Genomic DNA, 24,127 nt, shown 5'->3' with positions numbered 1-24,127 from the left:
CTGCTTTTCTTATACCAGGAGCGGATTTGAACTAATGCTTGTGAATTCTATGAGGATCTCTGAATTAATTGGACTCTGAAGGAGAAAAGTATTCTGGCTTGTATTGGGTTGAGTAACCTTGCCTGGCCTTTGAAAAAGTGAATGGGGCACCCACAGAGCCTGAGAAGCACCTGCTCTCCCCAGCTGCATTGCCTAGTGCCTCCCTGCTAGCGTGGTGTGTGGCTGAAGGTCATTCACAGGCGCTGTTGTGCCATCTGTTCTTAAGAACAAAGCGTGCATGGTTTCCTGGCCCACCCAGTAGAGTATGCGTCCTACTGGTGAGACTGTGCTGTAATGAAGGACTTATTTTCTGTATGGCCACAAGGCTAGGTTACTCATTGCCCATTCAAAGCCATGAGCTATAGCAGCTCTATTCCCTATTAACAGTTTTGCTTTTTTTTTTTTCTGCAACAGTATAAAGCCATTGATTTGCAAAATAAATGCAGCCAAAAATGGGAATTCTTTGGAGTCTTTACAGATTTAATGTTTTTATTTTATTATGAATTTTTGTAAGCCCCTTTTAAACAAAATTATGTATCAAATTTATACTTCAAAGTTAAAAAGTAGCCTATAGCTTTAAGTATGGACTGGATAGATTTGACTGTTAGAGTATTGGAAATATGGTAAACAGAGACCTTTTTTCTGAATGTTGACAGTGTTATTCATATAACAAGTTTCAGCTTCAGTGAGCTTTCTAAGCATGGCTGCTTGGTTGTTAAGAATAAGCTTCTGTTTATATTCTTTCCCATAACTGTTCCTTAGAAGAATATAATATGAAACACTTAGAAATAGCTGCAAATAAGGTTTTTAAAAAATGCAAAGTGGTATCAACCTACCTCTGCCTATAAGTCCTTGAAATTAGCTGGGCTTCCATTTTAATGCAGTGTTTTGAGCCAAATTATTTTTAGTCTCTATAGAGAGAACCCTTTTCATTTGAAAGGATTAAAAGAGTGCTGGGCCAATTTCAGCTGCTTTAAAATGCACATTTGGGGCCTTTTTATGTTCCCTCAAGTTCTAAAGAAAAGAATATAAGGACACTTTGCAAACTGCTTTAGAGTGTTGGCTTTCAGTTTTAACACTCTCTTCACCTAAGTTAGAAAAAGACGGATAACATACACCTTGAGTGGGTTGAGAAAAATAAAATGCTTTACCTAATATTTTATTTTTAAATTTTCATTATGGGGATATCATCATTTCCATTCTTATTATTGAAAGGAAAATATTTAGGAGCCTCATATCAGACAAACCTGCCCTACCAAAGCCAGATTCAGGATGAAAAGAGAAATTTGGAAGACCTGGTCAACTCAGACCTACAGTCTTGATGTCTCCATCACTTTAGACCTTGTGTGAGGACTTTTATACTGAAAAGAACAAACAACCCTTAACCCTTGGCTTTGGATGGAGCTGGCTAGAGGTTTCAATTCTGCCCGCACCTTGTGTTTTAGAAAAGTTTCTGAGTCTGTTTCCGCATCAGTAAAATGGGCAGAATTTCCAGCTTGATGGGTTATTATAAGGTTTAGGGAGACTGCACATGGAGGGCCTATTAGAGCAACTGATGTGTAATTGGGGGTGCTCATTGTAACACAGCCTGGATTGAGAGTGTTGACTGCCTGTTAGCCTTTGCTCTAAGAAATTTGTGTATATTCACTCATTGAAGCTTCACACTTTTCTAAGGTAGGCACTATATTCACATCCCCACTTGACAGATGAGAAAACTGAGGCACAGAGAATTTCATGTACTTGGGGTTATATAGCTTGTTAAGGGGTGGAGCCAAGCTTTCAACCCAGACAGTCTGACTCCAGAGCTTCTGTCTTAACTGCTGTGTCTTAAGTGCTACACAGTGGTAGCTGATAATGATGTGTTGGGCTGCGGTCAGCTGTAGGGCAAGTTTCTGCCTCATTTGCCTCATTCATCTGCGTAACACCTACTGCATGCTGTAGGTGGAGTTAGGCACCCCATTGCTCAGTGCTTGCTGAGTGAACTGTAGGAAGAAGTTTCCATAATTTACTGGGGTGGCCGCTCTTGTTTTTCTTCGAAGCCACTCATCTCAATTTCCCTGAGCCTCATTGCAGCTCCTTTCACCCTGGAGTGCAGGCCCTTCACCCGTGTTAGTGTTTATTCTGTGCTTTCCACAGCACGGCTGATCCCAGTAGCCAGCCTAGCCCAAATTGCCTTGATGTGGCCCTGGAAGGCATGTTTGAAAGGCGCAGAAAGTTGTTCTCCTAGAGCAGGGCTTGGCCCAGGCTTTCTGTAAAGAGCTGAGGGGTGAGTATTTTAGAGACTCCTGGCTAGAGTGGCTCAGTCACGGCTATAGCCCAAAAGCAGCCACAGACAATAAACAAACAGGTGTGGCTGGATGCAAGGGAACTTGACATGCAAAAAGAAGCTGGCTGAGCACGTGGGACCTGAGCGCTGTCTTTGTCAGCACCACCCGTGTGCTGCTTCCCCGTGTTGGCGTCTGAAAGATCATCTAGGCATTTCTGGGCGCCACTCCCCCCCCCCCCGCCCCAGGAAAGGACCCTATTCAGAGAAGAGTAAAAAATCTCTTCTTTCAGACAGATCTCACAATGAACACATGTTAAAGATTTTCTTTTAATCTTCTGAGGGAGCCTGGAAGAGGCTGTAAGCAGTTCAAAGGGGGGAAGTCAAAAGGCATGCGTTTATACGATATGAGGAATTTAACTGCCGACGGAGGCAAAACTGATTTTGTTTCTCTGTGGGAGGTGGGGGGATGTCAGTCAAAACTGGACAATGACAGAGTTTTTATGTTTATCAGTCAACTGCCACTTAGAGAGTTGCAAAATAGCACAAAGGCAGTGAAAGCTCAGCCCTGGTCTCCTGCAGGGATACGCTGTGCAGAGACAGTGCAGAGCCTGCCTGTGAAACACATTCCACCCTGCAGAGACAGCTTCTGTGGGTCTGTTGTTGGACCCTGAACTCTGTGTTTGGAGCAGATATCCAAGGTGGCTGGCACGCAAGAGGGCTCCTGTGACACTCTGAGGGACGGTGCGTACCCTCCACTGCTGGTGGGCCCGCCTTTTCCTAGGAGACTCCCTTCTCTGTGTTCCCCTCCCCTGAAGAAACCAGCCCTCATGTGGTGAGGGTAGACCCATCCTTTGGACCAGATGGGTGACAAATAGTGCCCCTGTGGTAGGATGTGGTAGGGACAGGGGACGCCTGGACAGGGGCAAGAATCCCTCATCATCTCTTTATTCTGTTGGCACATGTCCGGACAAAGAGCAAGGGGAAGGAGGGACATTTAACCCAAATCCATCATAAAAATCGTTTCAATGAACTGACGAAAAGAGTTGGCAATAGAGGACAAGTGAAACTTGAGCGCTCTTGGTGCCAGCTGCAGAAGGTGGAGGAAGGGAGAATTAGGCCAGCGCTGGGGGCGGGGGAGGGGGCACTGCAGAGTGGGCACTGACTGGGAGAGCAGGAAGCATGCATTTTAAACAATCAGGAGTACAGAGACCTCAATGAGCACGTTGGGGAAGTCAGGACTCATTAAGTCGGAAATCCATTACACACTTACTTTCTTGCGGAGCTTAACTGCCAGCAGCTGTTCTACTCCATCCACTGTTGTGGCTCCTCGGACCCCACGGCAGCCTGGCTTGTATGTTTCCGGAGTGTGGAGACGTTCAGAGAAGCCCTAGACTGCCACACACCGACTTCTGTTTCACTAGGTTGTCTCTCTGCGTGAGAAAACGAAGGGATGGATGGGGGTGTGCTTGCAACGGGGCGTCTGAAGGGTTCCTGGAATCAGGGCAGCGGAGGCACTTTCCCTCAGATTTCTTTGCAGTGTTGTCATCCGCCTGCCTGAGAGTGAGGGTGGGCGAGGAAGGAGGTTCAGTACCACACAAGTCATTTACTCAAGCACTTGTGGTCTCAGACTGTAGGCTAGTCAGAGCTACCTTCAAAATGGCAGCGTCTCCCGCTGGCAAGAGAGCCTTTCTGTCAATTCACTTGCTGACAGAGGCTACCAGTATAAAGGGAGGACATTTTTTTTAATCACCCAATTCTCTGAAAGATGTGCTCCTTCTGGGGGTTTCAAGGGACGAGGGACCCTGATCTTGGCTGCCAGGGGGAGATTGGGAGTGGTTATTCAGTGCTTTCTGTGGGTGGTGGTAGGTGGGGGGGGTGTACAGTGGCACAGACAGACGGGGCAGGTTGTGGGGTTGTACTGAAAGCTGGGAGGCTTTGCTTCCTGACATTGAAATGCTGGCTCTGAGCTCACCATGTTTTTGTGACAGCTGTGTCTTCCTTAGACCCCGTAGCCATTGTCTTTGCCCTGCGATTATCTCTTAGAAACTGCCAGTTTTGCTGGCCATGTCAAGTTACCATTCATTTTGAAATCTGAGGCCAGAAATGCCAGTTTCTGACAGTGTCAAGAGTCTAAATGATAAGCACAGCCAAGGGGATGGTTGCTGCTGCCTCTCGAGATCCCAGGCCTCCTGCATGACCAGTAGGAAGAGGTGGCAGCAGCCGTGGCAGGAATCTGGGGGCCTACCTCACCCTGAGAATGCAGGTTTAGAGTCTGCCCTGTGGGAATCTGGGGTGCCCACTTGTGAACCCTGCTGTGTTCACTGCCTGGAGTTCTTGGTGCCTCCTAAAAGAACACAGCAAGTGTGCTCTTTTAGCAGAGACATTCTTTTCCGCACCTGAGATGGGGAAGGTTAGCAGTGTGAATTGGCTCAGGCTGGCCTCAGCCTTGGGAAAGCTGAGTATCTCTGGGAAAACTACCCAAAGGCCTTTGTTTTGTTTTTCAAATGACCTCTGCTTCTTAGTCATGGAGTCACCCACAGAAGCCTTAGAGGGTCCGATCAATGTGGGCAAGGCAGGAGCCCTTTTTTAGGCAGGACATGGTGTCATTTTAGATCCTTGACCTTAGTTCCTAATTTAGACTGGAAATCTGAGGCGCTCTGTCATTTGTACCCTATTGACATCTTCTGCTTTGTATTCATGGGTTACCAACACAGAGCATGCTGAGAGTAAACTACAAACTTTTATGCCATTTAAGACTAGAATGTATGGATTGTTTGGGGCTGTCTTGTATTGTAAACATCATCTTTCTATTTGGGGGTTAGAGAGAGTATTAGAAGTCTACACTGGGAGATGAAATGAAGAAGAAAAATCACTAAAGCAGACAGCTATCTAAACCTAAAATGAGGCTACCTGGAGTTTCCTAACTTAAAGATAATGTTTCCCCATTCTTTGTTCTAAGGAAAACAGTGGTATCTTCTGGGCTAGTGAAATGAGAGTGATGTACTGACTATGAGGCAGACTGTTGTGGATGTTCTGGAGAGACATGGCAAAGGTGGGTGGACCTGTCTGCCTGGGTAGCAAGGTGGGAGCCATGTCTTAGGAGAGAAATATTTACACAGAGAGGAAGAACAGGGGAGCTGTGAACAGGCCAGCTAACTTCTGCGGGACACAGTTCTGACATCTTGCCTTTCGATTGCAACTCTAACCCATCAGTGATGAGAGACCACCAGGAGAATCTCCTTCCTGGATCTCACTACCCTGCCCACTACTAAGTAAAGAATTCTCCTTTCTGTGGAAGCAGACGGGACGGCCAGACCCACTTGTTTCCTGTTGTCAAGCCAGGCCCTACCTTGGTCCCTGAGTCTTTTCCCAGGAGACTGCGAGCTGCAACAGAGGAAGACAGGCAGCTTTCCAAAGTCCCCTTTTTAGAGTCCTTGCTTTAGAAATCACTTGCCTTGTCTGTTTGAGATTGACAGCCAGATTTTTCTTAGTTCTGTGTCCCAAATGAAGCAAGGAAGTTGCTGCTATGGACCTACACTTTCTGTGTAGTGAAGAGTTACAGAAGAGGTCAGAAGCCTCTCTCCCTGCGCCCCAGTGGCCTGGTCTGACTGCAGAGATGTGACCATGAGGTGTGGGAAGTACCTCCGCTGTCCCCTCTCAGTGTTCTAGGGAGCAAGGCTACCTCTGGGACCCCGACTGCTCAGGGCAGTGAGGAAACCCGCCACCCACGGGGCACTAGACACAGGGCAGGTGGAATCCGAGCATGTTTTGGCAAGACATTTGGTGAGAAAAAACACATGCCAGCAAACTTGCGAGGGGTGTCTGCCTTTTGTGCTCTGCAATTGCTGGTTCATGGGGTGCACGGCCTGTGCTCTCCATCATTCTCTCCTACATTAGATGCCTGGTACATATGTACCTAGAGTTTGCCAGAATTAGGAATGTGTTTTCTTCTGGAGAGACCGGGACAGCCCAGGGATCCTGGGGGCATAGCATAGGCAACCCAGGACTCCTGATTCTGGGCCATTTAGGTAGTTACCAAAAAAAACCAAAAACCAAAAAACAATCACTGTCTATATTTTAAGAAATAGGTGTGTCTGACATGCAGGTTTAAGACATGAGGGTCGGATTATCTCAAGGATGACATGGGTTTAGAGAGACATTTGGAGATGTTAATTTCCCTTTAGAGCAAACATACTATGTTATGGATTTTTCAGCAAGTATTTTTAAAAGCAGTACTTTTTTTTTTTAACCTTCATGTCATGCAGTGGTTTAAGAAATCCTGGGCAAGTGTGCGTGGTGGTTTTGTCACTGGCAGGCTTTTTAACTTTCAGGAAATGATCCTGGTAGACCAAGCCTGAGCTCCGACTGAGATATTGTCCCAGGCTTTGTCACTTTAGGAGCTAGTACAGCCTGGCTTCTCATGGTGTTTTTTAAAGACATATCTCAAATGAACACCACCGCAGGAACCCAGTTAGAGAAAGGACAAAGAGTAAAATAATAGGACTTATGACTATAAGGAAAAGGGCAGAAGATCACAGCATTTCTGAAGATATTTCCAGCATGCCCCTGAACACAAACTGGCCTCGGTGCTTGACTCCAGGAAAGGGAAGCTGGAAGTTAGGGGCTCTGGGTGGAAGCAGAGTCTCTTCACCCTGTGACCGCTTGGTGTCTTTTTGCTTTTGTATTACATCCTGTTACAATCTTTCAGAAATTAATGAAAAACAAAATACAGCAGCTTCCTGATAAGAGAAGGGGTGTTATTGCTTAGTCACGTGTCTTTCAGAAACACAGCATTCCAGCATGATGGTAACGGTGTTGACCCTTCACCTTGGCTTCGCTAATGAAATTACTTCCCAACAAGGCTATTTCACAAAGAGACAAAGATGCAAAATTTTAACCCAGGCTGTGCTGCATAGATGCATATGGAGCTTGTTCATGCTACCATTTTTATAGTTAACAGTCCCTAAATATCTAAGATTATTTATTGAGGCAAAAAGAGCTGATTTAATTCAATACTCCGCTTCTGGGTTCCTAAGTGAGTCCAAAACTGTTTTTTTTTTTTCCTTGTCCAGGCCACAGTATATTGATTCTTGTAGTTCTTTGTAAATAATGTGTAAGACACACTACTTGAAATTTTTCATGCTTAGTTCTAGGACGGAAGCTATCTTTGATTGGCCTGAGACTGAAAGGGTCTTTCCTGCTGTTGAGCATCTTGAGGATCTTGTGATCTTCCATAACACAGTGGGCAAATTCTAGTTGTCCCCTGCTTTCTCTGTGTTTGGGACAGCCAGGCCCACTGAGGATAATAAGCTGGTTTTGTCCTCATTTACATAACAATCGATTTGGTGTGGGAGACAGAAGCAAAGATTGGAGCCGAGTTCTCATCTAGGTTTTCTACAGCTTTAGATGTCTGACCTTGAGCAAATCTCAGTTGAATTGTGTTTGTTTTCAATCTGCACATTTGGGAGCAACCCTTCTTCACAACACAGGAAGGTTGTGGAGTTCCAAGGAGAGCTGGTGTGAGACGACACTTCGTAAACATTGAAGTGTGAGCGTCAGTTTTATTTATCCCCTTTCATAAGTGTTACTGGCAGACACTATGGCTTCAGAGAAACTTGGCTTTCATTGGAATGATGAGACACACTATTGAAACGAATGCCATGTGGTAAAAGAAGATCAAAGACCTTCCTGGAGCTCAGCTTCCGTTCTTCCAGTTAGTTAAGCAAGAAGATTACAGTTCAATCATTGCAAATTGTAAAGCTTGCTATACATTCTAGGAGTTTCTCTTGACTTCTAAAGCACTCTACCCCCTTGGTTTTCCTTATACTTCACTTCTTTTCTTTCTCAACCTCCATTCCTCGTTTTTCTACTTCTCCCCAATCTCTTAATGTCTGTGGGCCCCAAATCTTAGACTGTGCTTATTTTCCTCTTTACTAGTCCCTTGATGACCTCATCCCATCTCATAACTGTTTTAAGTATTTTTGTGATACCACCTAAATCTGGAAAACTCTCTTCCTTTCTCCTAAAAATCAAACTTATGTCCTGCATCCTTCCCTATTTTGATATCTCAAATTAAATGTGTGTCCAACCTGAACTGATCTACTTCTGCAAAAACAAGAAAACAAAAGCAAAAAAGCTAGTTCTACCTGTAGCTGCACCCTCAAACTTCCAATTCTTTCTATCCCAAGTTAATGTGCTAGTTATGTTGTTTCAGGTAGAGGCACATGGAAGAGAAAAAGCATCTCAATTTTAGAAGAGAAACACCTTGTTATCCTCTTTGCTTATTTTAAGCTTAGGACACAGGCCCAAGGTCTCACATCCAGGTTTCCCAATTCATGCTCTCTTGGTAAGCTCACAAGTTCTTCGAAATAGTTTAGAAAACAATACCTGAAACCTAAGAGACATTGCCTTGAAATAGTTCCTAGAGCCTAAAAGACTAAGGTAAAATGAAGCAAATGATCAGGACAAAATGATCTTGCCTGATTGTAAATCATGTAATCTTTTTGTCTCTTGCTGACTTGCTCAAATTAAAAAACAAAAACATAATAGTTTCCATGCTCCTAAGATGGTGTTTTTTGTTTGTTTTTTTACCTTGGCTGCTCATTAGTATCACTTGGGTGTTCAGGCACACTGATGCTGGGGTTCTACCCCCAGAGAGTCTAATTTAATTGGTTTTGGGTGTGACCCAGGGCTCAGGATTTTTAAAAGCTCCCCAGGTGGCTCTAAAGTGCAACCAAGGCTTGAGAATCCCTGTAATGGTGACTCGAGAATACTTGGCAGACATCTGTCCTCATTTTTGATTTCTGGAGGAGACAAGAACCTCCTTGGATCTTTCTGTATCTTTTACTTATTTGTGGATGATTTGAAAATGTAAAACTGTTCCCCTTGCCTTCACATGGTATAGTCATCCAGCCCCAGAGCACCAGCTACATGCACATAGCGAGTTACCAGGGATGGCGCAGATACATTTACTACCCTGTTCATCTTAGGAGATTCTATTTTCCTTAATGTGTCTAAATCTTGAGTTGCAGGCCTGAGTTTTGAACCTTGATCTTCCTGACTCCCAAACTCCTTTGCTAGTTACTGGGATGAAGTCCACTAGGGGTCATTGAACCCCATTTGGTCATCTTGCCTGGTGCATAGCTAGACTGTCTTTTACGGCCTCCTTTGAAGTTGGGCGTGGCCATGTGACTGGGCTCTCGCCAAGCAATGAGAGCCAGGCCTGGCCTCTCTGGATCATCCTCCGTTCTTTACCTGTCTGTTTGCTACAAGTGAGGACCCCCTTTGGATGTCCGCCCAGCAAATACCCAGAGTGTAATTCTACATAAACAAGGAAAATGTTATGAAGAGCTCTGTGTGTTTATCTGTTTGAGCAGCTAGCCCTGTCCAAAAATGACTAATATGCATTAATGGCTTAGTGGAAAGGGAAAGGATGAAGATGAAGGGTGAAAGGATGAAAGGATGAAGGGGAAAGAGTGGAGTTAGACATCCTGGGAGGTGGGATCCAGAGCAGAGGTGGAAGCATTAGCCTTGAAGAAGTGAATGGAGGGCCTCCCTGGTGGCGCAGTGGTTGAGCGCTGGGTTGTGAAGCTGCCCGCAGCCTCTGCAGCGCCGGTTCGATCCCCGGCTGCTCTCCGGCCACCGGATGCAGGTCCTACATGGCGCACAGACCTCTCCTGCCGCCCACTGCTCCCCTCAGCAGTGTGTTTCATCAGTCTGCCTGTTCTGCTCCCCGCTCTGGCTCTGGTGAATTCTCTTACCCTCCCGTGCTTCTGACTGTACCCAGAGCTTTTATAAATAAATAAATTCATTTAAAAAAATTTAAAAAAAGAAGTGAATGGACACAGCTTGGACTTTGGCATTGGGAAGGACGGAGAAGCACGTGTGCATGCAGGGATATCTAGAGGTATGGCAGGAAGGTAGGTGGGCTTTTTTTTTTTTTTTTTTTTTTTTTGGTTCTGATGGCTTTAGTTTTTTTGTGATGTATGTGAAATAAGTCATCTTTGAGAACTTTGTGGGACAGGGTAGGTGGTTTGAGAGGAGAGTGTTTGCAAATGGCCTTATGGAGAGTGGGAAAGGATATGAGGGAGTTGATAGAGGTCAGCACCAAGAATCCTCTGAAGATGGAAATCATGTGAATTTGTCACTTCGAACACTGCTTTCTCTCACAGCTATTTCAGTGCTCAGCAGTGTGCCTGCAACATGGCAGATTCTGAATAAATGGCCAACCTCAGAGTAAATATAGTGGCACTAAAGAAGTGAGAGCCGGGAGCCCTGGGAGGTATGGGCAGAGAATGGGATGTTTTATTTTCTATTCTGAAGGTAGAGTGTTTCAGGTGCTGACAAGTTAAATGTTGTGGCAATGGGAGTGGGTGACTGAGTGAAATGGAGGTGAACATCCTTGTCATGGGTGGGGTGGGGATACATCAGAACTGATGCTAAAGGCAAGAAGCCAGCCTTGATGGTCAGGCGTGGGACAGAGGATAGCCCCAATCTCTAAATCTGTAAATGGACTAGTCCTTTAACAGGAAGAGGTAGAGAGGCATATGGTGTAGCCAGATGGTCAGAACATTAGGGGAGAAAGATTGGTTGTTTGCAAGTGGAAGAACAGTGGTTGGTAAGTTGTATAGGGCCCTGAGAAAAATGCTAACAAGCTTCATGGCCACAAGTGAGTTGGGAGTTGAGAAAGGGCCACAGAACACACAGTCTCCTCAGAGGGGAGCTGCATTCTACAGAGCGCACAGGAGAAATGAGTTACAATGGGAGGCTGTTGGGGGGAGTTTGCAGTGTGTATCAGTTACCTCTTGCCATGTGAATGCTGCCTGATAATTAACTACAAGACCTGGGGGCATATAACAAAATTTACTTATTTCTAGAGTCAGATGGGGGTCACCTAGGTGGCTCCAGTTGTCTTGGTGGGGCTTACTCAATTGTCTGGGGGGTAGCTAGCTGTCAACTGATCCATGTTGGGGTAATTCATCTTAGTTGTGTGTATCTCTCCTCTCCTGCCTGAGACCACCAGGCTAGCCTGAGCCTGGCCTTCTCATAGTGGTGAGAGAAGACAAGGATGTGAGCAAGTGCAATTGCTCAAGTGCTTTTCCAGTCTCTGCTTGGGTTATGTTTACTAACATCCTGCCGGTCCATGCAGGTCACATCGCTAGGCTGAGAGTAAGTGATAAAGTTATATGGTAATCGGTATGGATGTAAGGACGGATAAAAAATTGGGGTCATTTTTTGCAATCATTTTGCAGTCTGCCGCAACTTGGGAAAGTGGATAAGAAAAGGCACTGAAGGGACTGTTTCCAGAAGGGTTTACATGGGGTGGGGGATGACTTGTAAGGCATGCTGTGTGACTGGTAGAAGCATCCATTCCACTGGGCCTCTGATCCATTGGGGAGTGGATAATCTGAGGCCTTTCAGGTAAAGTAAGATTCACTTACTCTCTTGGCTTAGTTTCCCAATGTGTAAAGGGGAATTTTTCAGAGTATTATATTACAAGGACATAATATTTGCAAAATAATTTGAAACATTTTGTGAATGATAAATATGGGAGGTGTGGGGCCTCCCTGGTGGCGCAGGTGGTTGAGCTCGGCGCTGAAGCTGTCCGCAGCCTCTGCAGTGCCGGTTCGATCCCCGCCGGCCTTGGAGCAACCCACATGGCGAGCAGACCTCTCCTGTCTCATCCACTGCTCCCCTCAGCAGTGTGTTTCTTCAGTCTGCCTGTTCTGTTCCCCGCTCTGTCTCTGGTGAATCCTCTCACCCTCTGGTGCATCTGGTCTGTACCCCGGCTCTTGTATAAATAAAAATAAATCTTTTAAAAAAAAATATGGGAGGTGTGCATAGATCAGCAGACAGGTAGCTAACCCCCAGCATGTGAGCAGCGCAGCCACACTGAGAAAAGTGAAGTCTACACAGGCGTCTCAACTCTCTCCCAATGCTCCCTTGACTGCAACTATAGGCCTTCTGTGTCATCAGGAGAGCATCAAACCAAGTACATTTCCCCTGGGATGGATGCCACGGATGACACTCTGCTCTCAGGTGACAAAGAACAGACTGTCACTGAGCAACAGAGCATGTCTCCCTTCAGAGAGTAGGCCCTGCACGCAGCCCCTGCTCAGTCCTCTGGTGGCCATAGAAGGACTTCAGGGCTCTCAGAGAGCCTGCTCGGAGCCCCTGGACTGGAATCTGGGAACAAGCCTGCTCACCTCCTGGGGTGGCTTTCACTGACTTGTCTCAGCTAAAGGTGAACTTCCCTTCTGTCTCAGAGAGTCTTCCCAGGCAGGGCTTCAGACCCAAGGGCTCCATCCTAGATGGTATTCAGAAACTGGGGTCCATTGGCATGAATCCCAAGTGCTATTCTCATGCCTCTCCGGTGCCTGCCCAAGGGCATCGTGTTGGTTAACAGACCTGCAGGTCCTTGCCTGGTTATACAGGTGACTCTGGGAGTGATCCTGTTCCCTTCTTGTAAGGACCCCGTTGTGATGGTTCACACGGCTTCAGAGGGGCTGGACATCCAGGGAACACTGCAGTGGCGATTCTGCTGTAAAAGAATCTTCAGTCCTTTTTTACTGACCCATTCACTAGGTCATATTTAGGTTCTTTTTGTAAAATTGATGCATGGGATATGTCTAAACACAGAGATCTGTAATGAGAAATCAGCAATATAGCCTGGTATTGGCCCAGAGTTGACAATGCAGATACCTACTGTGGGGTTTTCAATTTTGACCCCAGGCCAACTTGTTTACCATTTCCTTATGGATAGATTACAGTTTCAGAAGCTCCAACATTATACCCGGCTTGTTCTCTGTTTGTTTAAGGAAGTGTGTCTACCACTGAGCAAAGGTGCCTGGAATAGGATGTATCTGAATCAGGGTGGGGAATGCCAGTGTCCCCAGGGGCTGGAGACGGTGCTCACCACTTGAGTGAGAGACTAAACGTTGCCCCTTTCTCCCTCAGCATCCATGGAGTCAGCCCCGTGTCGACCTCTCAGAAACCATCCTCTGCTGAGATGATAACTCTGACCTAGCTTGACTTGGGCCCAGGATTTCCTCCTAATTTATGTACCCTATTGATGCTCCTGCTTGCTTTTAGACCACCTACATAGTGGCTTTCTTGGGATGCAATACTGACAACAGGGAGAAAGGCCTTATATTGGAAGAGATCAACATCACTCCCGAATTTTGCTGATAACGATGAGAATATCTGACCTAGGGAAACCGGTGCGATGTAGGATGCTTTGCATATTTATAGCTATTTTTAGTGATCAATAACTTTTAGGCCGTTAGTTAGTCTCTGCACTTGGGCTACATAGCATAGATAGAGTCAAGAACTATGCCGTATCTTTCAATGCCTTTTTTCCTTTGACAGTTTTGTTTTCTTTTTTTTTTTTTTAAGATTTATTTATTTATTTATACAAGCACTGGGTGCAGTCAGAAGCGCTGGAGGGTGAGAGAATTCACCAGAGCCGGAGCGGGGAGCAGAACAGGCAGACTGACGAAGTACACTGCTGAGGGGAGCAGCGGGCAGCAGGAGAGGTCTGCGCACCATGTGGGACCCCTGCCCAGTGGCCGGGGATCGTACCGGTGCTACAGAGGCTGTAGGCAGCTTTGCAACCCAACGCTCAAACTCTGCGCCACAGGGGAGGCCCAGTTTTGTTTTCTTTTTAAAGAAAGTCTTCAACAGTTTTGTTCAATAGGAATATAATGTGAGCCTTCTATGCAATTTAAAATGTTCTAGTGCCCACATTAAAAAGTGAAAGGGAAGAGGTCAAATACATGACATATTTTACATTCTTTATTTTTCATGCTAAGTCTTTGAAATCTGCTGTGTGTTTTACACACTTAAAGCCCATCTCAGTTTGCACTGGCCACATTCTGAGTGCTCAGTAGCCACTGAAGCTAGTGGTTACTCTGACGGGCAGTTCTGCTGGTTACTCTGATGGATAGCACAGACCTACAGCTTTGAGATGGTGCTGTAATATGGTATGGAGCATCTTCTAGCACAGTGCTTGTATTTTGTTGTTGCTGTTGTTGCTAGAATATCATTTCAATTAAATTTGAGGCAATTCACTTGGAGGACTTCAATTGCATCCATGATCATCATACCTTTTGCCTGATTACCTTTCCACACCTGTTGCTTTTTGAGTAGCATTGGAGAACTTGTGGAGAACCGCTGCTGATTCTGAAAGAGACTTGGAATAGAAAGTTAAGCAGAAATGTTTAGCTCGCTGCATATGGTGCAGGACAGTGTTTGCGACTGCTTACCTGCCATTAAAAACTTGTCGCTTTGGTCTCTCCTTTCATGACAGAGCACAGAAGATGTGATGCTCAGGGTCAGAATAGAAGAGTCTTAGAACTTGTTGCAGCTGAATGTTGCTGGGGCCGAGGGCCTCCAGTGTCCTGAGAGTAGCCAGCACTGCGTGTGTCTGTAGGCCTTTCAGAAGTGGGACCTTGTCATGGTCTGTTGTCCCCAGACTTATTTCATCTTGAGGTCTCTGCTCAACTTAGTATCTGTTGTTCTGCAATGATAAAGTGTCTTTATAGCCTTGTCTATAAACTCTGGAAACCAGCCCATTGTCCTTTAAATGGCATTGACTTTTTTTTTTTTTTTTTTTTTTGGTGGGGGAGAGCGGAAGGAGGATTCTGGAACTGGGGCCTGATTGCATAGTTATGGCCAAAATGAGTTTGACTTTCAGCTTGCAAGTTGTACTGTGGAAGGTTTAAGATTCTTTTGGCTGTACTTGAGGAAAATGAGGCATTTTCAAAATTTTGACTGATACAAAGAAGAACAGAAAGTAGTAACTAATTCACCTATTTTAGTTATTTATGCCTAGTTACATTCTAAAATGTCCAAGTCAATTTAGAAAATGGCTGTGTCCTTCACGCTATCTAAACAGCGTCACCATGCACTGTTGTTTTTATGATGTATTATCAAATGTGGGATTTTTTTTCTTGGAGAAAATATGCACTTGATATTCCATCCTGGTCTGTAGCAGTGAAAATCAACAAGCCATAGGTTTAAAGGATGGTAAGTGCACAGATCCTAACACATTTTACTCTAAATGATTTTGTTTGAGATGTGTGTGTCCCCCATAGTGGGATTGGATTGACCTCCATCTAGACTCAAAGTTGGACTTAATGTGGAGGATCACACTTCGGTATGCCCAGGTAAAGACTGTGTGTGTAGAGTCATGATCTTGGTGCAATGTAATTGGAAATCTGAACTTGTTTACAAATGCAGACAGTTTTGTGTACCTCTCTATTCTGAAGTAATGACTGCTATGTTTACTGTGTATCTCTAGGCCTTTTTGGGAACCAATACATCTTTTTTTAATCCCTCTTGTTTTTTTCCTTTCAACTTTGGCAGCTCCTTTTGATGTGGTCAGATGATCTTTTTTTATAGTCAAGTCATCCTAAGAGGGTCCCTGTGATACTGCACCTCTACAGAAATGCCCAGACTGTGATGACAAGTGGGTGCCGTTCATGCCCACACCTGCACATCACAAGAGCAGAGTCGAACATCGAGAATGGGATTAACCTAAAATATGAGCCTTTCTGCCTGTGCTGCCATGTATTCATTTCTTAGGGACAAAGTGCTATGGATAGATTGTTTGCCTTTTAAAATGAGTAATAACTGATCAGTGCTAGAGTTCTTCATTAGTCATAGGTGAATATGAAGTGATTTTATTTTTTTAATCCGCCAAGCTTGAAAGTAAATATTCTTCTGAATCTTTCAATGCTGGTTATGATTTTACTTTACTTTTTTCTCCCCCACCCCTTTCTTTCTTTACTTTTTTTTTTTTTTTTTGGCATCCTCATGGTGTGATCTCAGTGCATTTTGTGGCAGGAACTTTGGGAAACAACTTAAAGGAGAACTGATGAGGATCTGCTTAGGTGTATCTCTGGATTGCCACAGTCCTTCGGAAATTTCAGTTCCCCTCCTATTTGCATAGAGACCGTTTGAATAAGCATTGCCTCACTCTTTTTTATGATGTTTTTTCTAGAACCCCAGGCTTAAAATGGAGTATACTACAATTTTAAGACACCTCTTCTCTTGCCCCCCTAATTTGGGAGATGCAGATGGAAGATGGAACTCTTGGGTCTTGGCCCAGTGGTCCATGGTTCTTAGTGTAAAGTTGCATGTGCTTAGTCACTCAGCTTTCATGTTGTGACATTACTTCTCTGGTACAAAGCTTTTGGCAGGTGTAAAAATTCTAAAGCCTTTGCAATTCTCATAAATTTTGATAATCTTATTGTGGATTTTGATATCTTTTTGTGGATTTTATGGTTGTGGCAAAACCGTAGAGAAGACTCATCATTAGAACATATTCTTTATTAAATTGGTTCATAAATTAGATCTGCCTTAATTGGTGTAAACACTCACTGGCCTCCCAATTGTGTGAATGTTGTTAGAGTTTCAACAGTGTGGCATTCTGAAGTCCCCCAGACAACTGACCATCATTTTATGCTTGTAGCAATGATGATGTTAAATTGGTAACATTCCACTGGACAGAGCTATAGGATTCTCAGTTACTATTTGTTCAGTTTGTATACAACTCTCCTTCTATATCCCTCTGCTCTGAAATCAGTGACTATTGACCTCTTTTAGAAAATTTTATTTTTCTGAGCAACCCTACTGTAAGATATTCTAAAAAGTGCAATCATTAAGATTTTGGTTGACCTGTAGGCAAAGAGATTGGTGTTAACAAGCAGAACCGGAGTTAATTTCAACTACTAGTTCTGTTGAACTAGTGTGCCTTCAAGAGTTCACTCCCATTTTCCCACTGACAGCCAGAAAGGAAGATTTGAAGTGGTTGCCTTCTGGCATTTTAATTAATCTTGGAAAAAAGTTGAAGTTTGATTTCATGACTGAATGCCATGTTATTCATTGACTGTCACTTGTCAGCATCACACTGTCAGGAAGGTATCTCTACTAAGTATTCCACATGTGAATATCTGTGAGGTGGCTCTTATCAGGGAGGGGACACTTCAAGGCTTAAATATGAGTGATAATTTCATTCTTGTCATCACCGTGAATGAGAAAAAATTTTTCTATAATACCTAAGAATATAAACCAGACCAATAAACTACAAAGAGATACAAAGATCATATGTAGGAGGATAAACCTTAGGAGGATGGGCATCCACACAGAGATAGAAAACTAGAGGTCATTTTGGCCCAGTTCATGTACTATGGGAATCTCTTTTGTCACTTCCTGGATCAAAGCGAGTCTAACCTCTAAAGGTGGCTGCTTTCAGCCCCACCAGTTAGGTTAAAGTAGTGCGGCATGGGTTTACATTCAAAGAAGTTTTCTTAAATGTGCCTCCCTGAAACATCTATCTTTTTGGTCTTGGTTTGGGGAGCAAAGCAGAATAAATGTACTTGTTACTTGCATGTGATAAACCATATTTTTTTTTTCTTAAGATATCCATGCTGCTTTCCCGATCCTAAACTCAGTATTAAACTATTTGTCAAGGAGAAGAATTAATTTTTCTACTAAGAAGTAGGTTCTTCTAATTGCTTCAACTATTTTTTGAGGAAGGTCTTACAAAGTTAGCCAATGCCTGAATTTGGATTTAAGGGAGTGGTCCAATAATAGAAGCTGTGTACACAAATGATGTTTACAAAGTGGACCCCCAAAACCAATCGACTGAGTAAATCCGACTGAATAGCTTCAATTTATTATGTTACACATACACATTCACAAAGAAAGCACTTTCTTTGTGATATTTTGATGTTTTGTTTATGTCAGTGTGAAATAACTATTGGGTTACAGAGTTAATTGAGCATTTCTATGTATGGATTATTGTCATTTGATTTCTTGATTTTTATTTTCCTTTTACATTTCCAAGTGCTTCTCAATTTCCCTAGTGTAGGCCATTAGTAGATTGATATCTTTATTTTTTTCAAAGATTTATTTATTTATGCATACAAGAACTGGGGGAACTGGGGCATAGGCCAGAGGTGTTGGGGTGAGAGGATTCACCAGAGACAGAGTGGGGAACAGAACAGGCAGACTGACTGAAATACACTGCTGAGGGGAGCAGTGGGCAAGTCAGGAGAGGTCTGCTGCACCATGAGGGTAGCTCCCTGGCCAGGGATTGAACTCGCGCTGCAGTGGCTGCGGATAGCTTCATAGGTTGCTAGACTGATATCTTTAATACCTGTAGATTATATTGCTATTTTTTTCAAAAAAATGTTTATCATTTTAATGATCTAATAGATGATATTCACCAATTTATTAATTTTCTTTAACATGGTATTAACTAGTTTCTAACCTCAAATTTTGTTATATTTGACTTATTTCTCTGAGCATGATCCCTTCCTGCTCCATCCATGTTGCTGCAAATTGCATGAGTTTATCTTTTTCGATTACTGAGTAATATTCCATTGTGTATATGTACCACATCTTCTTGATCCAGTCATCTATTTTTGGGCATTTGGCCAGAAAGAGAAAGAAAAATACCAAATGGTCTCACTCATAGCAGGAATCTAGAAAACCTAAATAAGGGACCAGGGAAAAGACTAATTATAACAAAATCAAAATCAACAAGCAACTAAAAACCAGAGACACACTGTGGGGAGGGGGGCGGGGGAGGTGGGAGTAGGATCAAAACAAGGGGGGTGAGAATTGTATGGGGACTATAACCAAGATGAAAATGCATACATTGTGCAAAAATGAAAAATAATACAAAATATATAAAATTAAAAAAATAAAAAATAAAGAAAAAAATTTATATTTGAGATGAATGCTAGTGGCCCGTGTCAGAACTACTTTATTCATTTTAGTAGAAGATCAATGCAAGATGGTGCTGTTATCCTAGTTCATGCTGGTTCATACTTGAAACTATATAAATCAAAAATTTTAAATCAGTAATCCTCACTTTTAATCCAAACTGTTTATGCATATGGAGGGTCTTCAGGCAAAGAAGTAGCTGACAGAAAGGTCATTGAAATCAGGTAGCTGATAGAAAAGGTTCCTGGGGATGTGAAGATTTGGAAAGAGGAAAAGGCTAGTTGACACACACCCTTATTATCTAAATGTCCAAACAGACTTACATGAGACTGACGAATATTCCACATATTAGTGACACCATGTGGTATTTATCTTTCTCATTCTGACTTATTTCACTTATTTTACTTATTTCCTTTCAAGCTCCATGCATGTTGCTGCAAATGGCCTGAGTTTATCTTTTTTGATCACTGAGTAATACTCCGTTGTGTTTATATACCACATCTTCTTGACCTAGTCATCTGTTCTGTGGCACTCAGGTTGTTTCTGTCTTTTAGCTATAGTAAATAGTGCTGCAATAAACATGGGAGTGCAAGTTTCCTTATGAATTAGTGTTTTTGAACTTTTTGGGTAGATGGCTAGGAGTGAAATTACTGGGTTGAATGGCAGTTCCATGTTAAAAATAAATGAATTTTAAAAAGTTAAATATGACAAAAAGAAAAGACTTTGGAAAATAAATACTGTCAAACACTCCCTTAGCATGCCACATCTCATGTATGTGTGAATAACTAGGATTTTGTAAAAGGTTTGTCTCTATCACTTTGGAGATCTGTGTTGAGCTGATTTAAAAACAGAACCAATGTTCCTGGGATCTGGCACTTGCCTTGTTCTCCCGTAGGGGCTGTGACTACCCTGGTGTCTGTTTCTCCAGCAGATCTCCACCCAGTTGCTCTATTTGGCTCTACGCCAACCCCTTCTGATATGGGTTGAGTTTTCGAAGTAGGCAGGAGAGAGCTGCGGTGGGGGGGGGGGGCAACATGACCAACCCCTGGGGCTTCATTCTCAATATCTAGATGTTTTTTTCCTTCTTGCTCCCTTTCCTTCATGAGGGACCTCACATTCATCAAGTCAGTTCTTTATAGCATCCCAGGAACCTCCAAAAACTGCTTTCCAGACTCTGTGCTTTGTGAGATAGGCCAGGGACGTGAGAAAACTGAGCCTCACGGGTGCAAGGACTCGCACTTGAACCTTATCTGTCTGATATTTCTAATCCTCCACTGCCTGTGTGCACAGGCTGATAAGAGGCTGTGGTCAGCAGGGATCTGGGAAGTGAGCTCTTTCCCCACACACAAGTGGGAGGCCACTTATGTAGGGCAAAGGCCATGAGAGAAGGAGGACGTGCCCCACCAGGCAGGGCCTTAGCCCTGATTCTGACTCCTCAGTGAACTTCCAGGCAGTGAACCTTGGAACTTTCAGTATCTGCTGACTGTGCTCCATGCAGACTCTTGCTGCCATTTCAGGGTATCCTTCCTCTCCTTGTTTGCTAGCAACCTCTCACAGGAGTGTATTTGGGGGTGCTTCTTGATAGGAGAGTATGACTTCCTCTGAGAAAACAAATTACATCTTTACCTGGAACTCTGAAGGTTGGAAGAGAAGAGAACTAACTCATCCAGTCAGTGAAATCAATTTTAAAATCAGTTCAAAGGAAACATACCCCAAGACCTAGCTTGAGGTTCCTACTTTAACTTGGGTGGAAGGGTTTTCTAGCAGGGGCAGAAATGCCTTTAAATGTCATGAAATGTTTCTTCTGTTATATTTTGGCAAGACTTTTGGGAGCAGATAATGTCATAAAAGGATCTTGCTGCTTCTATAGTATCTCCATTTCCTGAGGAACATGACTTAGGTTTCTGATTAAATTGCTTATGAAATAGACATTGTGTCCATTCTCTGTTCAGGAGGGTAAATGATATTTCATTTTTAGAAATGCCCTTGCCAGAAAGAGAGGAAAACTGAAGCAGGCTTTGGAAGAATCTAAAACAGTGATGCGGCTACATATTTATTGAGCACATACTATATGTCCTGCATTATATGTCACCTTGCTTCATTCTTCATACAACCCTGAAAAAGATAGCCGTATTATCTCCATTTAACAGGAAAGTAAGGTGGAGAATAAGTCACTCGTTCAAAGTCCCACAGCAATAAATTGCAGAGGGGGGCTCTGTATAGATCCCTTTGGGTGAGGTGGGGTGTAGGTATGCATGACCTCATTGCAAAGCCGAGGGGCTGCCACACAGGCCTTAGCTTATAAATAAGGCTCTATGAAGTTGGTTGCAGGCTTCCGATTTCTAGCTAAGGATTCAATTATTTTTCAGACAAAACTTTTGAAATTCCTCACTGGTAGCTCCACTAATTCATATGTACTTGCTAATTACAGGGGGAAAAATTGCAAAACTTACGTGGATTGTAACCCACCCTCAGATACACCAATTTTGATCCAAATAAATGAAAAACCTTGATGATAATAATAGCTCAATATACCTGCACCTCCACTCTTTAATAAGTCAAACCACTTAGCAGTAGGATAAAAACTGTTTCTTTTATTATTTTCTTTTCCCTTCATTGGCCATTAACTTGGGTGAGTAACTATCATTTGTTCTTGTCTCATAGAGAAACATTAAAATTGTAGCCTTTGTTCAAAACAATTGTCCCTGTTCATGATCAGCTTTCAGTATCATGAAGGCCACTAAGCAAATCCTTGAGGGAAGTTTTAGATGAGAATCAGGGCCAAGGGTAGACCGTCATGAAGTTAGCACTCCAGCCCCAAGGTCATCACACAGAGCAGAAGTGAAAGATGACACCAACAACAGGGGGCAGTGCTGGGGAGAGGCGCCTGCTGGGATGGGTCAGGGAGCCCCTGGTGACTAGCAGAGTCCACAGAGGGGCGGACAGGGATTTTTTTCCCATAACTTCTCTAATAACACTGTAGTCCTGTTGGAAAAAAAAAAAAAATCACAGGGCAAATTGCCCAGATGTCACAAAGCATATGGCTGTAAGAAATCACCCCTTCATCGTCCACATTCCTTGTTGCATCCTGAACTGGGAGGCTTTTCCTTTGCAGACCGCATGAGCAGTTCCTGTGTCCCGGTAGGATTGCAGCTTACTGCTGCTTTTGGTATCCTGCATATTGGCCTTCGGGTATTCTAAATGACAGATTTCCTTCCTGTAAAATTCCGAAAGGGCTGTTTTTAATTCGCTAGACCTGTGAGTTCCCGTGTTGTGTTAACCTTGTTCACCACAGTACACAGTCGCTTCCTCTAAGACACCTTCCCCAGATGGCTTTGGTCCGGTATGCTCAAGGCCACGACTCTAAGATATATCGAAGCTTGTGTCCTTGGTCCTAACCTAGACATGCCATGGCAGTGGCGACTTCAGTTCCATTCTGACTCTCTGGGGTGGCTTGGCTCAGCAGAACTTGTTTTCCTTCCTGTGCTGCTTAGTTACTGTGGGAGATGCTTTCTGGTGCTTCTGGAAGCACAGCCATCTTTCCTCACGGGGGAGCAAGCCCCTGCTGGTAGGAAATCTTTCCACGTGCACACACACACACACACAGCACTTTGCCAGCATGGGTGGCTGCCAGCAGTTTTCTCCTAGGTGCAGAGTTAATTTTCCCTGGACGGCAGCACTGTGCCACACAGGCAGCCCACAACACAGCAGGCTCCTCGTTGATAGAAGTTTCTTTGTGAAGATGTGCCTCTGGCATGCTTGGGGTCCCCACAGACATTTCTAATAATTGAGTGGCACCAAAAAAAAAAAAAAAAAGTTTTCCTGCTGCAGTGATTTTTGGCATACTGTGAAGCAGGTGTCAAGATTAGCTTATACTGTAGGCTCCGCAAAGGTGACAGGTTGCCTCAGGCCCAGGAGGGCTGGAAGGCTATTACATCAGATCCAGAGCCAGGCACCTACCCTCTGAGCCATGCACCTTGGATTGGCCTGTTGAAGTAAGACTCACATTATGTGGGACTTGTAAGGATTCCCCATTATGTGGTACAACACTGCAAGGCACCACGGGTCCCTAGCTAACTCTGGGGGGGATGAAAAGGCATCTCTCTAGAATTACACCTCAGGAAGCAGTACCTCCCTCTGCACTCGCTCCTCAGTTCTGGCAAAACACTCCAGCCCTTATCCTTCTGTCCGTTGTTTTAAATTACACTTTTATTGACTTATGCCCTTCCCTCTGTTTGACTCTCCACAAACGTAGGGCAGGCCCCTCTAGGGAGCAATCTGGGCACTACCTGTAAAAAGTGTTTTCAAAACAGTAGAAAATACCAGAATGTGTGTGCATGGTGAGGGTGAGCATTGCCTTGAGAACCCCCTGTATGATGGACATAATGACAGGTGCAACCTTCATTTACGTGCCATGTAAATCTTTTTTCTTATGTAGATTATGGTTGAGGCTGAAGCCCTAGACTTGGAGTCCCCAGTCCTCTCCTTAGTCTCATAGTGCTTCCTGCTCCATCACCTTGCTTTTGCAGTTGGCCAACTCTCTTTTTGCAAAGCCTCAACCATGTGTCACCCTCTTAATTATGTGCACCTGGGGACTGCTAGGTCTTAAATCATCAAAGACATTAAATTATGGCCACACTGCACTTTCTGAGGCAAAGGATATACTCATGGACTTAAGATTTTTTTTATGAGTTAAAACAAATTGGTTTTCTATTAATTCTCAGTTAATAAGAAAACTCAATGAACCCCTGCATGACGCGTGGTAAGCGTTTTGGTTAATTGATGCCGCTCTCTAGAAGGCAGGAGTTTAAAGCAAACAGCCAGCAGGGACCTTCTGTGGGAAGAGGGCAGGCTTTGGTGTCCTTTGTTTTCATGCCCTAATAGGTAGGAGCTTCCTAGTGTCCTTGGAGAAATGCATTTAGCTAGCTTTACAACACCCTTTGCCACTGACCCATGGCATGGATAAGGAATCGTTCTAGCAAGCACATCCATGTCACTTCTAGAGAGTCTCCTCACAGGGGTATTTATTTAGTCTTTAGAAGAATGAGACGAGAGCAGTAGCAGCTGCAGTTTATTGGGCATTGACTG

General features: G+C 43.9%; 1 protein-coding gene across 2 annotated transcripts in view; it reads left to right on the top strand.

Annotated features, from left to right (window-relative positions):
- The window catches only part of TSPAN7 (tetraspanin 7), a 106,861-nt gene that overhangs the window by 38,964 nt on the left and 43,770 nt on the right, over positions 1-24,127 (top strand). The window contains exon 1 of one of the 2 annotated variants that reach the window (XM_054695778.1): positions 15,292-15,331. The exons of the other annotated variant lie outside the window; for it this stretch is intronic. Within the exon in view, the coding sequence (XP_054551753.1) occupies positions 15,329-15,331 (3 nt within the window). The 5' untranslated portion in view covers positions 15,292-15,328. Of the gene's footprint in view, positions 1-15,291; positions 15,332-24,127 lie in introns of those variants that run through there. 2 annotated transcript variants of the gene reach the window in all.

The sequence above is a fragment of the Talpa occidentalis genome, unplaced genomic scaffold (genome assembly GCF_014898055.3).
Source record: "Talpa occidentalis isolate TD23 unplaced genomic scaffold, MPIMG_talOcc4v2.1 talOcc4.15, whole genome shotgun sequence".
Lineage (NCBI taxonomy): Eukaryota > Metazoa > Chordata > Mammalia > Eulipotyphla > Talpidae > Talpa > Talpa occidentalis.
Note: the sequence above shows the minus strand (reverse complement) of the source record. Positions and strands in the feature narration are given on the sequence as shown.